General features: G+C 39.3%; 1 protein-coding gene across 3 annotated transcripts in view; it reads right to left on the minus strand.

Moving 5' to 3' along the window:
- Positions 1-26,656, minus strand: part of Rgk3 (Rad, Gem/Kir family member 3) — a 47,116-nt gene that overhangs the window by 6,835 nt on the left and 13,625 nt on the right. For all 3 annotated transcript variants that reach the window (XM_076423076.1, XM_076423077.1, XM_076423078.1), the window contains exon 4: positions 3,353-3,568. In XM_076423076.1, coding sequence (XP_076279191.1) covers positions 3,353-3,568 — 216 coding nt within the window. The remainder of the gene's footprint in view (positions 1-3,352; positions 3,569-26,656) is intronic.

The following is a 26,656-nucleotide window of genomic DNA, read 5'->3' on the forward strand; positions in this document are numbered from 1 at the left end:
CCATTACTCGAACGTGCAATGCAAATGCATTTTCGAACTCTTAAAAACGATGGTGGACATAAATCGGTTTATTTAAGATGCCCGGGCGGCGCGCGGACGCCAGAGAGGAGTTTCCGTCGAAATCGTTATTCCGCTCGTACTTGGCAAGCGTAGTCACGCTGGAGGCAGTTACGGTCTCCGACGGTGCCATTTTTGAAAATAATTTATGGCTGGATGGAAATTGATTGTTTCCCCTCCGCAAATAATCCCCCGTTCGAGGGAAATGTTTGACCATGCGAGCGCGGCGAACGGTTAATGAATAACGCAACACGACTCGCTAATGTCAAGCATAATGTCGTCTGAACGGTGGGAAACTAGCTCGCAGCAAGCGTCGCAAGATTCAAAACAGTATCTGACCTACATCCTTTAAAAAGCTCTCAGGAATTGTTTGCTCCTGTAAACTCCGAAACTGAATGGAGAAGAGAAAAGCCGAGGGAACACTGTCGCGCCCGGCAATTCGACGATAACGCCATTCTGGTTCGATAGTTCGAGTAGGTTCTCTTCTCGGTTCCAGCGGGAGACTGATCTCTCTGTTTTAACAGGGAGCCTCGGCTCGATTGACAGCGTCTTGACAATATTTCACGTCACCGAGACACGTTCAGGTCCTCGACCCACATACCCTTGCGAGCGTTTTATTATTCGGGAGATTGCGTCCCCGGAAAAGCGAAAAGTTTCGCCCGCCACACAAAGACGAATTAAATCTTCTGAAACGTTGGATTGAAAATCCGCGGACAAAATTTACATGTTTGCCTCGCAGTTATGTTCTACTCGCGAGCTGTCTCGTTGCGACACACGGGTATTTCCGTGATACAAACTCTTCACGGAAACGCTGATGCAGCTATGAAATAGAGCAGAAGAGAGTGTCCATCATGACGAGTGCATCGACAACGTTGCCAACAAAATTCTCGCGCAAAATAAATTCGATGATTCATCGTATTCGCTGCTATTCGACACGATGATTCGCTCTTTTCACCTGATCGCACGCTGTTTTAGGACCACAAGTCATCGTTGTCGGCCACTCGCCGCAACTTGTTCAAGCATGCTCTCTTTCTGTCTCGCATTTCAATCGCGTTTATTCAACGGTTGTCGTCGGATTTCATGCGTGTATGACTGAAATGAATGCAATTTCAAACAGTGGCCAGATTAAAGAATTTAAAATATGAACGTCTCCTCTTAGTTCCAGCTGACTAAAATCATTAAGGAAAGAATGTAACGTCGAACAATTTACCGAGGAATGCTGCCTCGATTACGACTCACGTCTAACATCAACAGTCGAAGAGAACTCGATCGAAATCATTAACGCATATGTCGCCGGAATCGAACGTGTCGAATCCGTCTTCACGAATTGTTAATACGTTTCACGTGCCACGTGCACTCTCGTGGAACAGAAATACACGGGTATCAAAAATGACACAGATCGAGATCCGGATTCGTTTACTACACGTGTACACATGTATTTAGAATTAGATACACGTGTCATTCCATGCCAAATCGATCACTTTTTGCAGGCACCATCGTCGATTTTGTTCTAAATGAAATATAGTGTAGTCTATGTGAAATTAGGGGGGTTTAAGTCATCATTTTGTCGGTTTCGAATTTTTTTTTAAATGGTAGGACTTCAGTTTTCAATTTTTGCCCATTTCGGCGAAAACGGGCCTCGCTTACGAATTTTTATCTCGGGAACTGTTTGTCCGATTGAGCTACATTTTTTTTGTTTTATTCGGAGAGCATTGGGCTATTACAAAATAATTTTTTCAACCTCAAAAATCAACTTTATAATGTCGAAAAATTTAAACAAATTCTTTTTTTACGTTTTTTTCGATGAGGGGCCAGAGTGATTTAAATTTTGAAAAAATAAGGTTGTATTCCTTGAAGTTTCCCCCTTTAAAATGAGCCCTTGAAAAAGATCCCCGTTCCAGGTAGAGGCGAGTCGGGTTCACCGCCATTATGATCCGTTGTCTATTCCGCTGGTCTTGAGAAAATTCCAGCAGACTGTATTCGACTAAATAACCCTATTTATACCTCGAGAATAATATTAGGAACCACTCTTGGTTACAATAACAAACATGCTGAGTTTTACAAGCTTGCTTTGCAAGAGCATTACCAATTACAAGCACTAGAAGCTATCATAGCTTTATCCCATTATCGAATAAAGAACTGCTATGCAAAACTTGCTCGTGCGATAATCATGGCTCTGTTTTTAGTGTAATGAAATAGTTTTTCTTATGATTATTTTTCTCCATAATCCTGAAGTCCACCCCACACAATGATCCTATCCATACTTCTCACCATAAACCCTCCTAATCCCTTCCGGATATAAGAGCACCACCACCTTTTCGTGGTTTTTTTTCAAAATTTGTTTAAATTTTTCGACATTATAAAGTTGATTTTCGAGGTTGAAAGAATTATTTTGTAATAGCCCAATACTTTCCGAATAAAACAAAAAAAAATGTAGCTCGACTACAACATATTTCATTTAGAACAGAATCGACGATGGTGCCTGCAAAAAGTGATCGATTTGGCATGAAATGCCAACCCACACGTGAAATAGGGATCTCTTCTGCTTATCATTCCAATTGATAGCACTGCTTCGAAACGTTTTTGGTTAAAGAGCCGCAGCCTGGTGATAGAAATTAGAAAATAGGAGCGGCAAGTGGGTGAATGGCGCAAATGAAAAAGTAAAGAGTTTGAGAATCGGAGATTGTGTTAGCGAACAAATAGGCTAGAGAATGCAGCCGGCTATCTCGCCGGTTGCATCCGTTCCGGCGTTTTAATCCCGCAATGAAAGCACACACGGAGCGCACTAAAAGCCAACAACTATTTCATTCTGTGGCTTCAGGATTCCTCCAAGAGTACCGGGTGAATCGAGGGAAAAAGGTCGCGCAGCAGCAGCGAGCCAACAATGCGATACAATTCGCTGGGAGCAGAAAAGTAGCGCGATTCGCGTCTCTACCTCCTACGGGGTTGACTTCTCGGGTCGTCCGACGATTTATGCGTGACCTTTCGCTTTATCGGGCGACCCGTGTCGCAAATCTTGGAAATCCCGTCTGCCAATACGATACCCCGAACTATTAGGCGACCTGCCTAGCCTAGCCTAATTTCACGGTACGGTTCTTTCCTTCCCTACCTACAGTAAGGATCGTGACGTCTCCAGGTACAGGCACTATTGGTGGGGCAATTCTAGGAACGTGACGTCATATAATCTATCAAAGGGACTGTCGCTGACAGGTGAATTATGGGGGAAGAGCGAAGCTGACTCGTGTAAATTTAACCGAGCACTACCATAGTTTGAATACTTGTTGGATGCACTCACCTCTCTGCCTGTCGTAAGCGTTTATGCACTCGCTGGTCATGAACTGGCTAATCAGGGCGGTTTTTCCGACACCCCTTCCTCCCAGCATGGCGACAGCGTACGAGCAAATTTCTTTTGGAGGCGCCGCATTCTTCGTTTCCGCCTCGGAATTAGCCGGTGCCAGGGAGTTCGATCTTGATCTTCTTCTTCTGAACGAGTCGCCTCTGTTAACGATACCTGGAACCCGGAACGAGGATCCATTAATCCGGAGATCGAAATGGATATTTTCGTTTCTATCTCTGTACAAGGTGGCTCAAAAGAGCCTTTTATTTTTTCAAAATTCGCATTCTTTTACGAACAAATCCGAATTTTAAATCGTTAGTGACTTTTCGACCACCCTCTGCTATTTCATTTCTTCTGGCTGTCTTAATATGCATCGTATTAGAGTGTTATCATTAGACTGCGGATTTTATGCACTTATAACAGAAATGGGCAAGTCCAATTTACAAAAGATTAGAGGCGAAGAGAATTTAGAAACGCCAATGTATTATTTCCAACCCACTACAATTATATTAAAGAAGGAAAGAACTTTTTCCTTGGCCTGGGTTTTTTAAAATTGATGCAGAAAATGTTTATTTTGCATAAAGATCCGCAGTCTAGTTATCATCTTTAAAATCAATGTAAAATTTTTTAGTATTTTTTGACGACAGTCCGCCAGAAACCTCGGTACCTCTACACTACTTCTACTGTCACGGCTCTCCTGAATTCTCGAATCACGCGCCAGATCGTCCATGACCCAAAATCCGCACCCGAAAGCTCGTATTTTAACCAGCTTATTTATTTACAATTGTACGAATGTAGGAAGGAACGAATTCTACGCTGCTCGGCGAACCGGTAACCTCATGCATACTTAACGTAGCTTCAAATCGGGAACGTAAACGAGAAGCTCTGCTGTGTTTGCTCGTGCCGCCAATATCTCTTCCTTCTTTACGTTGCGAACTATAATGGAACACGCGGGCTGTCTACCACGGCAGCATCCGTGGGACCAATATTCGCATTGGATTTGTCGGGGAACTTTTAAGCATGTTCCTTATCCGAGACCGGCTGAAATGGTAATCGATACCGGAAGGATTCTCCAAAATGTTAGGCAACGGAAATACTTCATATAATGACTGTACGTACTCACTTCGGCACATACGAACTCTTTTGAAGCATCGTTTCGTACAACAAATTTTTCTCTCTATTTTCTTTAAAAGCAAACTCTGTACTCCTTATTTTGATTTTTGTACGTACATCACACTGGTAGATTGACAACAAATTATTAGATTATTTTGTAAGTTGTTTTCGATTAAGTTAGATCATCGTGACGATAGAAAACTTCATTTTTTAATTTGCAAAGTTAGTTCCGCCAGTTGTTTGCACTAAAAAATGTTCTCCAGTACGTCCGAAACATTTTTAACGAGGCCGCAAAAATGAATTTTTAAGATTTCTGATATTATCATTTTATTTATTATACAGGGTGTCCCGAATTTAAATGGAAAAACTTCAGGAGCGTGTAGGGAACCGAAAAACTAAGACAAAAAGTCTTATAGAGATTTGCTCGTTTTTGCTTCGTTCTAGAGAAAATCGCAAAAAAAGAAACAAAACAAGTTTTCATTTTTGTACTTTTATTTTTTTTGTGTATACAACAACTCAAGAGAGCAACCGACAACGAGATATTGAATTTTTGCGATTTTCTCCAAAACGAAGCAAAAACGAGTAAATCTCTAAAAGACTTTTTGTCTTAGTTTTTCGGTCCCCTACACGCTCCTGAAGTTTTGCCATTTAAATTCGGGACACCCTGTATAATAAATAAAATGATAATATCAGAAATCTTAACATCTCGGTTCTTGTTCTATCGAATAGATTTCCTTTTGTATAATTTCGTGGTAGCCGAGTGGACCGCAGTCACCGCGTTAATTCCAATTACGAAGAGGGTGTGTCTTTGCAGGAATTCAAGACGCTGGATGCTCGACGAGGTTGCCAGATCCATCTAGAAAATTGTTAGAGGACCTGTTGAGACTAGAGAGGCTGGCAGTTTAACGACGAGGAAATAGCTTCTTTAATCCGCGATTCGAAGAAGGTAAAAGAACATCATCCCGGTGAGCAGGTTGGTGTCTGTGCGGGCGGAACGTCAGATTCGTGCAATTAGAATTTTAACCTGGCAACGATCGATCGATACGCATAGTCAGGAATACGCGCAGTCGTTAATAATATTGGCACGCCATCTAACGGCAGGTGGAACGTTAACGCGTGTCTGAGAATTACGGGGAATTCGTCGGGGCGAAATAAATCAGGGTGGATCGCGTACCATAATCGGTAATCCAATTACTGGTAGATTATGCGACCAGTCCCGTGGAATTCGCGTACCTCGACCGTGTTGCTCGGTTCAACGAGAATTCGCACGGCTACGCCCGGATACGATACAATTTCGTACACCCGCCCCGTCGTCCCATCTTTCGGATGATTAAAGTTCTTCGAATAATTGCGCAACGGTACCTATCCTGTGATTTCGCTCGGTTTAACCAGACCACGGCCGCAAACGACTTCCGACCTAACTGTTGCACGTCGGATAATGAGAATCCGCGCTGGCAATTTTCGGCAGCCGGCGGACAATATCCATATTTCAGAAGTTAAACAATGTCACGGACAGACAAACAGTTGCCAGCTCAAAATTAATTTCGGTTACCAAACGGAGGGGATCCGCATGCGCGCGGTCGTTGAGTGACACGGCTCGTATGCGTATTCCTGTTAACACTGACAAATATGCGGCATCTGAAAAGTCGTATTTTAAATGGGAATGACGAGTTGATTCGAGGCTGATTCCAAAGCAGAGTCGCCAGATCAGGGGAAAAGCTCCCCCTCTCTTTCTGCCAGTATCGGATCTAAAGTTGAAAGAGTGGGTTCTCAAGATAAAAGTCTGCTCTATCGCGTGGTTCAATTCGATTTTCCGCTGGACCCTTAGACTCTTATTTTTTTTTTTAAATTGAAAAATATCCTCAAAAATGTGTACAAAAGTGATGCCTCTCCGTCTTTAATGATTGTTAAAACGTGTTTAAATTCGAAAAAATCTTTTGCTGTAACGAATAATACAATATCTTTTGTAATAACATCATAATATCTGTTCAAAGTCGAAAAACGTGTTTTTTTTCAAACTCAAATTTCTCAAAAACTGTGCGTGTAGGAGAAAAATTAAGACCAGATTCGGAATCAGCGCTAAAAACTGTATACGATACACCCAACAGTTATATGGAAACATTTTTGTTGTTGGACAGTGTAATTTGCTCCGTCTTCCCCTATATTCGTCAGTTGCCACTTAAAATTTCCTAATTTTGAACGCCTGTCTCTCGGTGCCTATTTGGTCGAAAAAAAAGATTGACCAGTGAAATTTGAAGTTAGCACAGGGTCCTCGAGGTCGAAAACTGAGATTCGACACCCCAGAGTACCCCTAAATGACGTGTCAAAATTTCATTAAGTTCGGAATATTTTCCAGGTTAAAGTACCTGGCGACTGGACTATGAATATTTGTTTGCCCATGTTTTGGTTAGCCGCACAGCTAGATTTGATAAGCTGTACGCTCGCTGGTCCATCGTTATGAAATATGGATTATAGCTAGATTCGCGTTCGGCACCATTGTGGGCCGTGGCGGAAGTGTGGGGGAACAGCGGCGTAGAGTGGGGAGACAAAACTCAATCTGGTGACTCCCCTCCAAAGAACAAAATAATTGAAATTATAATAGTTTCCTTATGGACAGAGAGCATTTTTCGTTGAGACGTTAAAAATATCGAAGCTACAATGCCGCATCGGCTACCGACCCCCCCGCTGGTCGTAAATATAGTCTTTTTCGACTTGGAAACGAGCGGTGCCGTTAATGCTCGACTAACAAGCACGCCTCGTGCTCCACTTAAGCTCGAAGCACGGTATCTCGGCGCGGGTACAAAGATCCTCGGTGCTTCGGGGAATATTTGCAAAGGAATCATCCTCTAAATGGCGGCGGCTAAGCGTTAATGGATTCTTGAAACTGACGGTGTCGGCATCGAGCCGCGATCAACGGCGGGAATAACTGATCCAGAAAGCCGGAAAGTAAACCAGTCGATCGCCGATTGATCTCGCGTCTAATGCGTTTACGTGGCACCGCGAGTTGTGGGCGTTCGATACGGACCGTCGGCCGCGAAGAATGGCAAGAAAGTTCCATGGAATCCTGTCTCCGAGCTTGTGCAAGCCCATCCGACCCGTTCCGCGCCAAATCGAACGGAATTTTACACGTTGTTCACCGATTTTGTTCAATGTCGCAGAATCTGACACAGGCGGACTATGAATCTTGATGCAAAATAGAAATTTCTTCCCTGAATTGCAACAAATTGGAGTGGAATATATTTTCTTCTCTATTACGTCAAGTATAGGTTGAAAATAATATAATAGTACGTTTAAACTTTTCTAATATTTTTTCTGTAAAATGATGAAACAAAGATTTGATGAATCGTAACGAACGAGCGGATAAACAGTGACCTCCATGAGCGGAACAAATAATCGTAATCGATAAACCGATTGATCTTTTTCTTAATTAAACCCGAGCGAACTGATTGCGAGCATGCCAGCAGCGATAATTTCAAAGGGAATCGGATAGCCTCTTTGAGAAGAAGGATAAGCCGACACAAGAAATTACAAAGCGCCGGCGAGACAAACGTGTTTCACGGATGGTGGAAAATGTGAAAAACACCAGAGGGGAAATCGCTTTTCCAGAAAGCGAGCGCCTCGGCGAACACGCGCGCGTGAATCGTCCGTTTAGACTGCGCCGGGGTATTGCATTAATGCAAACGCGATAAATCTGATGTGCTCCGCGGCGCGAGCCTCGCCTGTTCGTGTCTGGGACATGTCCAGGACATGTTTAGATGATGAAAACTCCGATATCCGTCCGTCCGACTATACGCCGGCTTTGTCCCCTTGACTCCTTTTGCGAGAAACTCAAATGAACGCGCGCGCTGCTTGCTTTCGCTCCGGCGAGAATTAAACTTGCTGCATCGAGCCAACAAAGACAATCATTGACGAGGCGCTGACACCAGGATAATCTGACTTCTGGCCTGGTTTAACAACGAATCTCGGGACAACTCGTGACTCAGTGTCACCTAACCCTTTCGGCTCTGACGACACACACTGGGTGGTCCATTTAAAGATGGTCGCCCAAATGTCTTATTCATCGTGACGATGTAAAAAGTATTTTCTATGCAATTTTGAATTGCAAATTTTTCTCAGGAAAGTGGTACTAGCGCAACGAGTAAAACCGCTTAAAAAATGAATTGAAAGTCTCTGCTCGACAATAATGCAATACGAGATCCAGTTGAAAGCTGCGCACAATGAGAGTATGACTTTTTATTCCCCGAAGCCACTGTACTGGATTATACCGGCCGCCATTTCCCGCGGAACTCGATTTGCGAAATAAAAGGGGAGCAAAACGTACGCACGGGCTCGGTATCCTTTAATCGATTATATCGGAACCGGGTCGCTGCGAAGTCTTTCTCATCGGGAACGAAATTCTCCTCGGGATCGAAATTGAATCTCTCGCGATTGAATTCGCGCATGAAAATCGCGGTTCCATAAACAAAGCACAGGTGCACGGTTTTGACCATTAAATAGGTGAGACGGCGTCTATTAATAAAAGTTTAAACGTTCGAACGATCCGCGCTGCATGCCAAATCGCTCTGACCGAGCATGGCAGCTCTAATACGAATATCGCACTGTGCGGAGAATGTTTCGATGATGCCTAAACTCGTTCACCGAGTTTTCACGAATCAATCACTTTCGCTCTCTGCGATTTTAATCAAATCGAAGTATGTATTAGGTGTCCGACTATTGCTAGCTTGAGCTGACAATGGAATCGATGCATGTTATTGTTTTCTCTCAATCAATCTGCACGAGGCAAACGTTGTTCGCTCTGCTGTCAATCGTGTATAACCAGATTGCATGTTTTCGTGGGAGATAAACATTTTCTGTATATGTATAAACTCCTCAGAAGAATTAAAGGATCACCTCTGCGAACCCGAAAAATTGCTACTAGTTTACATGATCATAACACCGGCCAAAATTGCTGTATCGATATCGTTAAACAATGGTTTAAAAGCGTGAAACCTCTAGTTTCGGATGCTCTGTTTCAAATTGTTGCTATGTTGGTTTTTTACAAAGTTATAGCGAGATAAAGACAACATTGACGGTTAACAAAAATTTTGTGTAACTTTGTAACATCACACGGGGAGAAACAAATATTTTTGATAAATCGCGTTAATACCATTTGGAAGGGCTATCTTCCCTGTATAAAATGTGTGGTTGTTGAATATTGTGCGATTTTTTTTATTCGAGTTATTCAACATTGAAGTAAATATTGGCTTTTTATAATAACTTTAAGTGGCTCCAGAAAGCGAATGATTCCCAACAAATTTTTTTATTTTGCCATTATATTTACCTTATTGAACAGTGCAAATTTCTCCTCTGACATTTTTTCGTATAATCACAAGTAACAGAGATATTTAAATACCTACATTAAAATGTAGCATGGTAGGACATACAATTTGTTCATTTCCGAAAATATGTTATAAAATAAATAAGATTCATAAGAATTTTCCTCGATTTAAATTTCTCGAGAAATACTGTAATTTCTCGAGAAATGAGAAATAACCAATTATAAAATTTCTCGAGAAAGAATTCTCGAGAAGGAACATTAATTCAGAGATGTCAGGCAGCCGCTGTATGTGGCGCGGTAATTTCTGCGAATCACTAACTTCAAACACAGCTGCCATAGGTAAAAAATTGTCGCAGCTAGTTCATGGGGTGCTCAATCGAATCGACAGAATCTTTGCTTCAATCTGACTTTCGGATCATGGTATTGCGATCATTTCTTGCCGAGATATAGCGAGTTAAAGGAAAAATGGAAACTGTGCATATTCTAAGCATATTTTCAGAAACACTTGGTACATATATCGAAATGTTAATGAAATTGAAAAACAAAAGAAGTGCCTCGAAGAGAAAGAAACGCTCTTTCTATTGCTTTCTTGCACAAGATTCTACAATAATTTTTTCGCTTTCTGGAGCCACTTAAAATTAAAAAGCCAACATTTACTTCAATGTTGAATAACTCGAATAAAAAAAATCGCACAATATTCAACAACCACACATTTTATACAGGGAAGATAGCCCTTCCAAATGGTATTAACGCGATTTATCAAAAAAATTTGTTTCTCCCCCCGTGTGATGTTACAAAGTTGCACAAAATGTTTGTTAACCGTCAATGTTGTCTTTATCTCGCTATAAGTTCGTAAAAACCCCACATAGCAACAATTTGAAACAGAGCCAATTCAAACCATTGTTTAACGATACCGATACAGGAATTTTTTGCCCGGAGTTATGATCGTGTAAACTAGTAGCAATTTTTCGGGTTCATATAGGTGATCCCTTAATTCTTTTGAGGGGTGTATTTACATCCGTATATTATTATTATAAGCTTCAAAAATATGAGATAACGTGATCTAGGTGAATATATTTTAATACTTCCACAGAAGCACATAGAAATTAGCTAAAGGAAATTTTCGAAATGGATACTCGTTTGTCGCTATAAGGGCTGAATGGTACCGCGCCATATCGAATGATCGGTTTTTTAGTAAAAGCTCCAATCTCGTTCCGTTCTCGCGCGTTTTCGAACAATTTTCCTGCGGTAGGGTCAGCAGTATTTGAAATAAATGAAAAGCAACCGAACTGCAGGCTGCAGTGGAACGACTTCGTTGGCGACCGCTGCCTACACTCTATCCACCTACATCGTTGTTAATTGCATTCGGCTCGCAGGTGGCTGTTTTTTGTGCACACAAAACCCCCCGGAACCGATATCCCATCGAACAGGAACGACGTCATCGGTGCACTCCGCGAATCAAAGGTTGCGCGACGTAGGACGGGTAAATTATGCAATGATAAAACGCTTCGCTGCGGCGCGCGACGTGATATTTCGCGCGACACTTTCGCCAACAAGACGATGCGTCGGCATTTTCCTTGAAGGCAACGCGGATAAGATTCCCAGTTGAATTTCAAAGTAAATATATCCCCTATAAAGTCGATACGGCCGATGAAGACAAAGGGCAAAGGGTTCTTTGAACAACGCTTAATACTCGATATCGACCCGTTGCTTTTTTCCCTTCTTCGCACATGCAAATATCGCCTGTAGTCCGACCGGTTTGTGAAAAGAAAATTGGGCGACGATCTCCATGCTTCCCAACACTAATCGACATGGTGTTTTCAACACTTTCGAAGATAAAATGTTTGAATTTCAACGCTGAAGCGGCTCCGAGGAGTTAAAACACCGTTAGTTTAATTGTTAATCCTTTCCTAGCGCGAACACATTCTGTTCCCGAACTTTTTGCGTCAGGCTTGAAAGCTTTCTAGATCCTCGAGAGCTCTTTATCCGAACAAACGCTTCACAGGAGACATTTAAGGCTGTTTTCACAACGGTATACAAACCATCAGCAGTGAATACGAAATTCTGAGAACAGACTGTGGATCTGTGACTAAAATAAATATTTTCTGTCTTAACAAGCACGAAACAATGTAGTATATTCTACAATCCTAAATTCATTATTCTAAATTCATGTACATATCTAATTCATAAAGCTACCAACAAACAATTTAACAATTCTTTTTCTTCTCAACACTTAAGACTTTCATATATGATCCAGTTCTCCGAGGAAAATGATTTTAATACTAAAACAAATCCTCGTTCTCTAAGCGTTAAATTCTCCTTATTATTTTCACTGTTTCATACTTCATCTGCTCGTATTTGCAATAATTGTTGGCTCTAAAGCACAACACTAGAGCAACGGTTCATTTTCCGAAAGAAAAGATTCGAAATGTGATGACAGTTCGTGTGGACCTTCTTCAATAGTCAATCAAAAAGTGAGTGCAAACAGAAAAGGAAGTAAATATTTGAATGAAAGCTATGAAAGCAGCCTAAGCGTGACTGAGACCGTTATTGGATAACGTTGAACGATAGAATAGCTTCTACACTAGTGCACGAGATTTAATCCATCAGGACGTTAATGGGGACATTAGAACGTAAAATAAATGATGGGAAATAAAAGTGCAGAGCAGGTAACCGTAGAAAAAATCGTGTCGTACTGATTCTTATTGGGCATCGAAACACGAAGGCACTTTCGAAATCGAAAATGTAGAACATTTCAGAGAAAGGAGAATTGTTCGAGCAATAAATTTGAAAGACAAGCGAGATAGATTAAACCAGATGGAATCGTGTATTTTTCCAAATCACCACGAAATCTGGAGAGAGATATGTGTAACGCGCACGTCTTACTCTAACAATAAACGCGATGCACATGATCTATGCTCGACTATTATGTAAATAGCATGTCCAATAATAACTCTGCTTTGAAACATGTGACGAGACGAGCGACTGTATAAAGTTCTCTGGTCATTTACCTGTCACAACGACCGAGCCATAAGGCGCCATTAATTATGTAAACAAAGCACACGTTTTGCAGAAAGATTTGAGCGAAGTGAGTCAAGTGCACGGTGCGCTATGCGAAATCGAAACCACGTGTGTCGCACAGTTCGATTTCATTCTTTACATGGAACAGAAATATTTCGTTGTTCAATTCGTCCATTTTTGTAGAAAAAATATTTCACCCTGTTTCAGTTAAAGTTGAAGAATGTTGCTCTATTTTTTTTAATAATGATCGCTTCGCTGGTTGCGTTTAAATCCACTCGCAGCTCATAAAATGAGTTTCACTGTCACTGGTAGGTGTTGGTGGTGGCGAACGTGTTAAATGCAAAACTGCAAAGTGGAGTTCGGAGTTTCTTGTATTAACTGATTCATTGCAAATAAAATTTTAATGGAGTTCCCAACGAATACAGAGTTGTGTGCATCGGCGTCGGAAAGTTTGCGCACAAATTATAATCGATGTACATATTTAGCGAAAGTTTTTACAGAAATAATTGTCGATGAAAGTATTTTAAGTGCGAAACTTCACAAAGGATAGAGTTTCTTCTATCGACTGTATTCACTGGAAATAAAATTTTAATCGGGCTCCCAACAAAACCGAGAACTGCATACGTCGATCTGCAAAAGTTCGTGGCGCAAATTGCCGTCGATGAAAATATTTTAAATGCGGAACTTTAAAGAATAGAGTTTCTTATATCGACTGCATTCACTGGAAATAAAATTTTAATGGGGCTCCCAACAAAAACAGAGAACTGCATACGTCGATCTGCAAAAGTTCGTGGCGCAAATTACTGTCGACAAAAATTTGAATTGCATACAGTTTGGAGTGTCTTAGTTGGACTGTGCTCGTGGCACATGAAATTTTAATGAGTTTTCTAACGTATGAAAACACTGCGTACCCATTGGCGAAATCACTATACACTCGCGCGAAACTTACAAGCGGATGGACGTTTAAGCGAAGCATGAATTTAGCTTCGATCGGTGTGTATGCGAAAGTTTCTCAACGAGTCACGTGAAAGGTCAGCCGCGACACTTTCCGTCGTTGTCGTCGTGACGGCAATTTCGATTCAGGGAAAGCAAGGCGACGATATTTACAATTCATGTGAAGCGAGTCAACAACGCGGCCGGCACGTTCCTTTCGAAAACACCGAGCCTAACACGTGTCTCGCGCTGCGCGGAATTAGCAAATTAGTTGATCGATTTACACCCTGAAAAATATTTAGAACAGGGAGCTTGCGATAAACAACCGCGAACTTGTGCGACGACAAACTTTATAACCAGGAACGTTGAAACAGGCGAAGGCGATCGCTGCAAGAGTTCACTGAGGATTTTATACATTTATAGCTCTCGCCGACTAGGAAAATGAACAATGTTATTATCGACAAACGCGCTGAAGTTTCCATTTTATTTTTGCTACGAAATCTGTTTTTCTCGCTGGACTCTCTGCGTGAGAGCAATGATTAAACTGCCGATTTCGTGCACTCTTTTTATCATTGTACAGGAAACACATTTTTCTCAGATTCAATTACTGTGTCTGGTATTGATTAGACATTTCAAGTTATTGTTCTCAATATTTATATTTTAGTTTGGACCGACGGAGTATTGCAGTTTGTTTTTTGAAGGAAGAGCCTTGAGGTATATACCGGTCGCCACGATGTGGATGTCCGCCCACACATGTGTGATACGGTTAAATTGGTTGAATCGCTTCACAGAGTTAAAAATAACGTGAGAACTCGCCTAAACGTTGTGCTATCGAAAATCACGGTTCTCGTGGAGAAGCATTTTCGAAGACGCACACCTGTGACACATTCGATTGTCTATACGTAGAGTTTGCAATCTTGATGAAATCATTTAGAACAGTTTTTAAGAATCGACATAAATTCACGCCGAGTAATTTCTTTCTAATTTGTCTCGTTAAAACTGAGATGCTCGAACGTTGTGTCCCAATTAAGACGTAATGAATGGGTCGGCGACGGAAGATGGAAAAAGGGGGATCCCTAATGATCCCTGCTGTCATTCAAATAATCGCTCGATGCGCTGTTCACCTACAATGATTCGAAGAACGACCATTCGCGATGGACGATTTCAACCGGAAGTAATTTTCCCGATTTAGAGGTCACTGTCTCGTATCGATCGCACGATTTCCCACGAACCTCTGTCGATCCGTGACAAATTATAGAAATATTCCAGGTTTTATTTCACTCAATACGCGTATATCATGCATATTGTTGAAATAATTGAAAAAATATTGGACAGCGTAGCACGCCAATTTTTCTGGAATTGAAATCTGTTCATCAGTTTGGTAAAAGCGAAATTTTAATCAAATATTTCCTTGATTAAAGGCTGCATCAATTATAAAATAACAAAGAAACATAAATGTATAGCTATATATGTTACAGAGATGGAGAGAGAGAGAGAGAGGTATTCGTGAAATCGTCTTGAATATTTTCAAAATTGTTTTTTTTTTATACAAAATATTGCTTAAAAAACAGTTTTCCGAGAATATTTCCATTTCACGATCGTCTAGGAATATTTCACTAAGCCACGAAGTTAATTTTAAGGGAGAATTGAAGCCCCTTTTTGTCACGGTTCAATTCTGCACACGTTTCGCAAACAAGATCCTATATAAACTTCCCTTATACTGCCATGCTGTGGCGGTGTATAAAGCGTGCTATAAAACCGTGCTAGACCTTTATGAACATCCACTATAGAGTGTTTCACTTGTATTGAACTCCTAAGTTATTACCGGTGCTATTAAAAACACAGGGAGATAAATAACAATCTTCTAAATCAAAGAGAGAGAGAGGGAGATCATGTAAATCGTTTCTACAATCAAACGTGATTCCTCGACGAACGATTGAATTATTTGTTTAGAAAAATGTATTGTATATTCAATGGTGTATACTCCTCTTGTCTTCACATCTGAATAAAATAATCGTATAAAGTTTGAATAAAAACTGAATAAAATTTAACCCTTAGCAGTCGAGGGGTGACTCAGTGTCACCACAAAAAATTGCTGTTCCATTATTCAGTATCTTAAAATGAAAAAAATCATATACAAGGGAATTATTCTAGGTCGGAAGAGAAATGTTTAATTTTCAAGCTAAAATAGCTCCGACTGCAAAGGGTTAAGTGGAACACTCTGTATAAACGGTTGAACTAATGGTCATTAAGCGTTGTATTAAATATCGACATTGTCTTGAGAAGGGAAGTTTATTTTCGAGACACACACAAATTGAAATTTTCGTGGAACAGCGACGTCGCAACATTTTGAGTTGCAGCTTGGTAAATGCGCTTTAGAAGTCATCAAAACTGATCGAAACAACGAGTCAGATATTCGCGGAGCTCCTCCATCGCTAAAGTCGGCAATGCATTGTCAGTGATACGCGTTTACGCATGGGTGGACAGCCGCATTGTGATCGCACTCGCATTCACAGAAACTCGAACGTGTCTACTGTGAAAACAAATATAAAGTGATCCCTTGCGTGCATGGACTGATACGCGGCGAAATTTTTCAATGCATATTTCGTCGGGCAGCGCAACCATTCGATCGACAATAGGAAAGAGTAACGGAACACGGCATATGTAATAATAATTAAATATCGATTTGAAGTTACAAACATTCCAAATCGAACTTTCACTCCGCTTCAACCGTAAGTACTTTTCTATTTGCTTACCCGCGAGTTAATAAACCGGAGGTTTGAAATGCAAAATATCTTCCCGAACGCCATAATATTATAGCTGATAAGTTAAGTGGAACGCTGCGCCCATTGAAATTCAAATACGCCGCGAAAAAGTTTGCCCGCGTTGCGTTCCCTCGGGCACGTAGGTACTCTGATTTCGCATCGGGAAGACAGTTCTCAACATTCATTGACTATGCTGGCTATAGTGACTGCATGTTACACGAGGAATTTACATAATCGCTCTAGAAACGATTGAAAGATTCAAATATTGCACGGAGTAGACAACAACTCATTTTAACCTGTCATTATAATTTCATCCCCTCGCACAGTGTGTCGTCCAATGGAAAAAAGTCCGATAATCAAAGTGTAAGATCTGCAAATTTATGTATCCTAAAATGTTCGTAACGAAACGTAGTTTCTAAAACTACCTTCAATTTTAACTGAATAAATCAATTTGTTATTAAAATTGAGGCGCTGAAACTTTACTGTCAAATTCCGTGCATTTCTTTAAACATGCGTTCCTCGCAAGCTATTTGGTTTTTTAATTTGATTTTTACAGGGTGTGTTTAGTATTATAGGAGCTTCAATCTTCCAAAAATTTTTTTTTAAATAATCGCAATTTTTCCTGATTTTTTATGTTCAACATTTATCAACTTTGATTAGAGTTTTAAAAAAAGTACCCCGAGGTATCCGTGTGAATTTTTTTACAGTAATTGGTGGCATATTAATCTTTAATTTCGCGTTGGTTTTAATCTGCTCACATTTCCTCAAGTAGAGAAATTAAAAAACCATATTAAGACGCTCACGCTCGACGGCTTCCTGCGTAGTCTATCGAAGAAATTTGTTGCAATTATCGGTCATTTAGTTTATGCGTATTATTTATATAATATGTTCCGTCCCGGAACAATGACGACTTCAACAAGTCCATCGAAAATAACTCAATAAAAAAAAACAGAAAAAACGAAGTCACCGCAATTGAAAAAAATTTTTTAAAAAAATAATTAGAAAAAAAAATTTTTATATACGATTTTATATACAATCGATTCGTCTTTGCATTTTATTTCAAAAAGTATTAAGGTACTTTACTCGAAAATTGCATAGTTTAAGAGTTACGACTTTTTTCCCGAACTGTGCCTCGGCTCGAAATTATAGTTACTTTAATCGAAAGATTTTGGAACATTGTTAACATACATGATTGCAGCTATCGCGGTAGCTAGAGAAACTAAAAAAGAAAGAACGAGGACTATCAAGAAAGAAATTGGCAGGGTTTCAAACGATTTTCTGCAATTTTTTCGGAAGAAAGACGGCTTTGTTATCCGCGAAATTGTGATTTTGGGTATGTTGACCGAATCTTATTGTTAGCTCGTAGGATGAAAAGACACCTGCTGAATATAAAAATAAATTGTATAGAAGAAAGGAAGAATTTGGATAGATAATTTTTGAGTTATCAGTGGCTATTATTCTTATAAATATTTAATAAATGATTTTGCTTGTGGGTTTAACGCGGGACGAAAGCCGTCGCTTGATGAAAATTCCTGTTATTTTAGAAGAGAGCATTTTTTGGAGCCATGGATTTCCAACAGGATTTACGGACAGCTATATCGTGGGCCTGGCTTTATAACGAAGCACAAGTGATGCGAATTAATTGAATCGATACACGAATACCAGCTCCATAAAGAATACGATTCGCCGCGTTGCGTTGCACGATCGGCGCGCAACAGACTGCGAATTATTGTTCGGTTAAGAACGGCTCTATGGAGAATCACTTTCGGAGAAAATGAAAGAAAACACCGCTTTTTAAACGCTATAGATCCAGAGCAGAGAGACAGGTTGCCGCTTTTCCCCGACGGTTAAATGAACTCGCACACGGACGGACCACATACGAACGGGACGCGGGCGAGCGATGACGTTCAAGAAAATGCTCGGTGAACCCTGAAAGAAATTTTCATTTTATTTCACTCGGCTAACCAACCTTGTAATTAATAATTTTCCATACGGCAAGGTGCCGGTCATTCGTTGTTGGTCAACACGGATATTCCTTTAACGAACGCCGCAGGGTCCGTCATTTATTTTTAAAAAGGAATCTATTTTAAACGACGCGCTAATCCCTTTTATTTAAATTTCATTACCATGGGACTTGAGGCTGCTCTTTTCTTTTTTTTTCAAGGACAGATTTGTGACAGCGCGTTTAAATTTAAAAGCGAGTCTAAAATTGTAAGTTTTATAGAAGAAACATCGTAATTGGAAGACAATAACAGTGTTCCGTTTTAGCGAATGAAATTAATATTTTGCTTTCCCGAAAACCTAACGCCCAAGTACATTCCCAGCATTACGAAACAATTTCAGAAGAAGCACAATTAATTAATGCACGGACTGAAATACGGGCATGTTATTTATATATACGAGAATCGTATTCACAGGGCTTATAAATAAAAAGCATGACGCATTGTTCCAACATTCAGCACGTTGTTTACATCGGAAAACGCTCTTCCAGACACGAGGTACATATTTTATACAGAACACTGACACGAACAACTGAAAACACAGAGGTCAACCATTTGCGAAGTTTAATTGCAATTGTGTTGCAGCCTCAATCACGTTAGAACGTAATTGCATCTGTCAACTAAAAGCTCTGACATCAATCTGTTATGCAAAAGTTCTGAAATCAGAAAACGCAATTACCGAGCCATTTTATGGCTTGCGCAAATGACAAGGCACAAATAATCAACGTTAATAGACACTTTGGGGTATAATCGCGTTATTAAATAGACTAACTGTATAATTCGAGCACTATGTTACAGAACTCATGATGCGATTACTGTAACACTGATCAAACTCATACAAATGCTTCTGATCCCATTCACGTTAATAGAAGATTCCGGATTTTATGCATTTATGAGAGAAATGGATTGGTCAAATACAAAATTAAACAGACTTCGAAAAAACGCACTAAAAAGTATGAAATAATTTCGATTTAATTTATGTGAATACACACAAACTTCTCTTCTCAAGACAATGTCGTTATTTAATACAACGCTTAATACAATGTGTTTCACTTAACCCTTTCCAGTCGGAACTATTTTAACTTGAAAATTAATCATTTCTTCCGACCTAGAACAATTCCCTTGTATATGATTTTTTTTCATTTTATGATACAATACTTAAATGTGTAGTAATTGATTACATATCAACATATTTAATAATGTGAACAATATTGTGAATAATATCTCTATGTAAATAAAAAATTTTATCAAAAAAGATTAAGCCGATTTCGAAAAAAAATGCACTAGAAAGTATAAAATAATTTCCATTTAATTAATGTGAATACATAAGAAATTAAATACAATACAATCTTTTCGGAGGCGGCGCAAAATTGAAAATTTTCTAAATGACAGATGTTGCTGATTATATGATAATTTCATTGGAATATGGTGGACTTGGAAATCAGTAGGTGGTAAGAGAAGATACCTTAATATGTGAAAGCATGTGGAAGTATTTAAGCATTTACGTAATTTCCAGTGTCGAAAATTTTCAATTTTGCGCCGCCTCCGAAAAGATTGTATTGTATTTAAGTTCGCGTGTATTCACATAAATTAAACGGAAATTATTTCATACTTTTTAGTGCGTTTTATCGAAGTCGGTTTAATTTTTTTGTATAAAATATTTTTATTTCACACATTTTCTTGGAACGAGCAGAACTTGTAGAACACCGTAGGATGTTTTTTCGGTCTTATTGGTTATTTGCAAAGAAAACCGCAAAGAATGAAAAAATGCAAAATTTGTTTTCAAGGGACCAATTGGGAGACATACTGTACAAGATGCAAAAAGTTTCGTCCTGATTGATCCACCATCTCGGCGTAATTGGTGAACGTATTGCACATAGAAAAAAGCGGAAAAAAATTGAGTAATTAAGTAACCTCCTGCTTTCTCGAAGTAGGTTAAATATTGTGTCGTTAGGAGAATTGACTTCTGTTATCCAAACAAGCGTTTCGCGTGTAATATTTATGTAAAGTAACGAAGATATTTCAGATATGTACAGAGTTTCCAGGATACATCTACGGTAAACATTTGAATAAGATTTCGATCGAATATGTTCTGGCCTGGGTCGGCAATGCGAAAAAATCGAAAATTTGTCGGACAGTGCGGTGAAACATACCATATCTCGGCGGGCATTGTCCACGAGAATCAAGACTACACAATCGATACGCTCGGGAGATTGCGCGCCGTGCGAGAGGGTGACATTTAATGAAAAAATTCCCGTCTGCTATTATAGTCTCGGGGAGTAAAGAAAGGGAAACCTGTTTCCTCAGGGTTGCCGAAGTAATCAATGCGTTCTCGCGCAGAACGGCCGGCAAAAATCGACGACCGGATTAAATAAAATAAACGGACGGTGCAAAGGTAAACGACGACCGAAGGAATCGCGTATACGCCAATACCATCGGGCATTGGTCGACGATGTTCAGCGACTTATGGTCGGCCCGTTTTATGAAGGGTGTGCGGAGATGAGTAGAGAGTCGAGATGGGCGCGGACTATAATAAGCCTGGGACGAAATGAAATACTAAAGACTACATCACGAGTCTAATTCTGACCAGTTCTGTTTTGCCGCGTGGAAGACTGAGAATATTTACTGGAATATGCATTTCCGTAGATTTTGTCCAATTTGGATGATCACTCATTCGACTCATTATTGTTTTTTTCTTGAGCCACTGAAACCTATTATACATAGGTTTATTTCAGCTTTAATAATTATACAGTAGGCTTACAGTTAGTGTACAATGACAGACTTAATAATCGCTAGAGATGTATTATAGATTGCAGTCGTTTAAAAACTGGAAGATGTATTCGCAGGCTTTAACATTCAAGGGTATACATTATTTCCAAAAATTCTACAACCCAAATCAAACTGCCTGGTTTGCTCAAAATTTTGATGACTACATTAAAAGGGGTTTTATATCCACAGTAAACCGTATCAGGGCCAATCATAATCTCGCTGCCTCTCTGTATCGAATAAATATTGTTAGTGATCCTAGTTGTAAGTGTACTTATAGCTCCGAGGACCTAGATCATTCGACTCATTATTATCGTTTCATTTGAAAGCTATGGGATGGAGAATAAAATAAAAATTTTGTTCATTTCTATGGAATAACATACTTACATTGCGGATTTGATGCAGTCGTGACAAAAATAGGTAGATCAGATGCAAAACAGTGCAATTAAACAAATTTTAAAATACTGTGTTCTCAGTTTTCATTTTGCACAAAAATTCACATCATACCATTGGTGAGAAATGCGCGACCTTCTAATATTAATGAAACGTGGACGTGTTGAATACCGCAGAAGAATTATCAGTTTATCAGTATCGGCCGTTGGCAGTAAATAATTACGAGCTCGACTCATTATTACCGTTTCATTTGAAAGCTATGGGATGGAGAATGGAATAAAAATTTTGTTCATTTCTATGGAATATCATACTTACATTGCGGATTTGATGCAGTCGTGACAAAAATGGGTAGATCAGATGCAAAACAGTGCAATTAAACAAATTTTAAAATACTGTGTTCTCAGTTTTCATTTTGCATAAAAATTCACATCATACTATAGGCGCATGAAATGCGCGACCTACTAATATTAATAAAACGTGGACGTGTCGAATACCGCAGGAGATTTATCAGTTTATCAGTATCGGCCTTTGGCGGTAAATAATTACGAGCTGAAAGTATTTTCTGGTCGGCCGAGGAACAATGCTTGACTGGCAGGGGGAAAGGGGTGGCGAGTGTCGGAGACAGAACAACGGGAATCAATATTATTTACCTAGTTTATGATAACGAAACGGTTAACGGGGTGGTTATGTTTACCCACATCGACACTGAACTCCCTTTCCTGTTCGTTGACCCCGCGAATATCCGGCCAGAGTCTAGTTAGGCTGTAGTTAGTGCCACGAGGTGAACGCTCAATACTCGGCTTCGACGCTGCGGGAGAAGTTTGGTAGTTTTCTCTCGCATATTCATCTCGTGATCGAAGCAACAGTTTTAATAATCGGATGGTCCCGTCGAGATGCGAAAAACTCGGCAACTTTCCCGGGGAAACCGTTAATGGCGCCGGCCATTTCCCGTTTGGTAATTAATTACCGCGAATTCAGGATGCTGCTGTCCATCATGCACGAGAGATTAACTTCGCGGTGGTACGCCATTTTTTTTAATTACTGCAATTGATTAAAGGTCTACGAAAATGACGCGATCTGAAAGTTACAGCTTTTGACGAAATCACGGGACTAAATCACGAGAATAAAAATTTTCTTACTACTCGCAATGAGTAGTAAGTATTAAATATAATACAGCAGTGTTTTAAATCTTTCTTACTGCATAATAGCATTCGAACATTTTATTTTCGTTAGAAATGCGAGAAATCTGCGGTCTACTAATCACATTTAGTCTGGTTCTGTTCCAGTTTCCTTTGAGCGTGTGCATAAAACTTTGTTTGTACAAAAACGACTGCATGGCTAACATTGTTAAAGCACAACTTTTTCTAGAATCATATATGCAGGAGGAGAGTACATTCAAACGGCTAACAATTAGTAAAAATTCACTACAATACTAGGAAATATGTAATGTAAAAGGATTAGCAATCGATAAAAATCATTAAGATACATACACGCGGGAATACCGTTTAAAAATTGAAATGCTCAGAGGCATTGTCTAACATAATTGTTTCGCGAATAAAGTGGCGTTTAACAGCAGGGAATAATTAATTAATTCGTATCAAGGAAACATGGATCAATTAATTCGAGCACGAGGTTAATGGAAATGACCTGCTGATTTTCCCATGCGGGATCTGTCTATCTAAAAGACATAAATATTGATAAGGGAGGATATTGATAACGCCTCCATAAGGGACGAACACAACTGGTCTCTTTCACTTAGACTATTCACTTGTACTTGTTCGTATTAATAGCGAATCATTTTAATTACACAAACAGTTTATAAATAATCTCAATGACAAACAGATCGAAACCAATCGATAGATGATGCGACGGGCACACGACGAATACAAGGAACTGGCTATAAATCAAGTCTACGAATTACCTATTTCAACAGGTGGTCGAATTTAATTTTACCTCGACGTATTAGCGTTGCAACAAGGAGGAACTTCGATTGTTCTGTTCTTTTTTTTTTTACAGCGATGCACACACACCGTGAAGTGACTCTCGAAATTAGTCGATCCTGTTATCCACATGCCTCGGTTTAATTTAGAATAAAGTGTCAGGTCTTGCTGAATACAACCTTGTTTTGGTTCTTGCAATTAGTTATTTGATTGTGAGCGTATTGTATGCATTATTCACTTTCATATGACACGAACATTACACATTTATATATGAATCGATCTATTTGTTTTTAAATGATGGACCAGGCTCTTTCGTGTCCCTCTTTAACACCTGATTATAACACTTGAGCTCCCAATTTAATTCTTTCGAAATTATTGAAACTATTAACAATTCTTTGATATACTTCAGTCCAGTATACTATTAACATAAAAATTGAAATTCAAAACCTGGATAAATTCGTATCGTACAATACTGCAGGGTTGCTACACAAGAAAATAAGTCGAAAATATACAATGAAATTTTTTCATCCGAAGCTTCGTTGACGAGAAAATCGGGTTGGAGAATGCATTGACTGGCGCGTCTGATCATGACCAACCAATTCTACTTCCTGCGTACATCAAAGCACGCGAGCCCGACGCACAGTGGGCCAAATCGACCCGCTAGCTGTTCACGTCTATTTCACCATTATTTCAAAACATAAAGACCACGTTAAATAGGTCGTTGGATTCGTCTTGGCGTCAGCTATAACATTATTGAATAAGAAATAACAGTTACAAATAAATAATCAAGTTGACCACAGTTATTTATTAAAAAAAAAAGAATTCTTGAAATTTTTTGTATCGAGATTTGTATAAGACTATGTACCGATTACTTTTTGTAGGAAACATTTTTTTGTCACACCACCGGAAATGTCTGAAAAATCGTGTGAATAATAAAGAATAACTGAAGACTGGCTATTCAGGCATTCAAACAAGAGTAATCCATAATTCTTGAATGAATGAAGTTTATTACATTTAATGAAAGAACAAAAATGTGTTATTACTGTCTTATTTCAAGAATCACAAAAATTCAAACGAGATTAAGTATTATATTTTACAAAGTTACTGACTATATTCAATTGATCATACGGATTTTCTGCTTATAACTCTATTTATCTATGAATAAACAAAAATCTATACTATAATTCCTCTTAATCAAGGTAAAATACAGGTCTTTAATATAGAAATACTGCTGTGATGCTATGCTACGATGCTGTTACTATAATCTCTCAAATACAAATGATTCGACTAAGCTAGCAAGAAGTTCGAATGTTTATCAATGGTCGTATAATCTAAAAAATTCATAAGATAGGTCTGGGTTAGGAATTTACACTCTTAAGAGCCGCTGAGTGGTCGTCAATACGTCTCGTGCAACACGATTCGCCGCGGAATTGCGTGTCACGCGACGCTTTAACCATCATAATTTCCAAATATAGATGAGAATGGACGAGAACTTTGCAGGATCGTTTTAGAGGAGACGTTGCTGAAAATGTTCCACTTTGTTAGAGCAGGACTGTGTATGCAGTTTTTAACTTATCCCTTGTCAAAGGTGAAAAACTTTGACGATTTTCCTTAGTTGACTAAGTATTTTTTTTATAACAAATTATGAACAATAATGTTTAGTTCCTGGTGCGTTTTCAACATAGATATACATTCTTCATATAAAAAAATTTGGGCACTTAATCTTCAGTAGGTTTTCCAGGACATCGTTATGAAGAAAAGGAATTTTTTCGGCGATAAATCGTATCCGAAAAAGTTTTGATCTTTGGACGCTTATTGTAACGAGAGTTTTTAATAACTTTAATTAATATTATCGTTTTCGAATGTAATGGACATTTAAGATATTGTACACATTGTGACATTTTGTACATTCGTTAAAAATCGATATGAGGACTTTGATTTTTTAGCTCATGAACAGCTAGGAAGCAAAGGCTGAAACGAAAAAAGTTGATTCCACATTTTCGACTTATTTTCGAATCGCCCTTAAATCAAGTTTCGTCGACAGTTCTACTGCTTATAAGAGCAGTTACTAAATAATTATTATTGAAACGGTCAAACCGAATTGGTAGAGTTGAACGCAACAAGCACTTGCACACCTGGCAAAATGTCAATCACGCCACTGCTTCAGAAAGATCAGGACTTTCGCAGAACCGATTCACGCGCGACTCAAGATCCGACAGGTGCAACGTTCGCGGAACAACTGAACGGTCCTTAGATTGCATTATTATTTGGATGGTGGCCCGTTTTCCAGGTGGAGCCATGGACACAGTCTTCAGCTTCTACCACTTGCACTGTTCACGTACAACTATGATTGACAATATTACTGTAACAGCATTTCGAACGTCACAAAGATCTATTCACTTGCAATGCAGTAAGCAGATCGAATTGTATTAGCCGCAAAGCTTCGATCGAATTCCCAGTTTCACGATTCAAGCGATGTTTCACAGACAATTCTATTGACATTGATTGTAAGAAGATTTGGCCGAAGTTAGTGGCCGGTACGCCGAAGCTGCGAGTATTACATGATGCATCTGGCAGCGGTGCCAAATTGATCAACGATTGCCGGACAATGTGAAAATTCTTGTTTACATTGGCGGAAAACAAACGTCTGCTGGGAAACGCACTCACTCGCGGAAAGGCGACGTACTTAACCGTGTAACCATCCTTCTAAATAAAATCTACAATTATCTTATTCCTGACTGACAGAGCTGAGCACACTCGAGGCGATTGACTGATACGTTTTTGAAGCTGTTACGTTTTGACGAATTTTGAAGCTGTTCGAAAAAATTGTCTACTAAAATTGTACACGATAAAATTAAACTGAACTTATGTGTATAGTTCAGCCATCTCTTAGCAGCTTCTTTTTTTGAGAATCGTATGAATTAATATTCCTGCAATAGAGATAAATGAGAACCGAAGCCTGGACTCATTTTAAAGATTCTACTGTCGCACACCATTAATCAGTTTCCTCCAAA

The sequence above is a fragment of the Lasioglossum baleicum genome, chromosome 5 (assembly GCF_051020765.1).
Source record: "Lasioglossum baleicum chromosome 5, iyLasBale1, whole genome shotgun sequence".
NCBI classification, from domain to species: Eukaryota; Metazoa; Arthropoda; class Insecta; order Hymenoptera; family Halictidae; genus Lasioglossum; species Lasioglossum baleicum.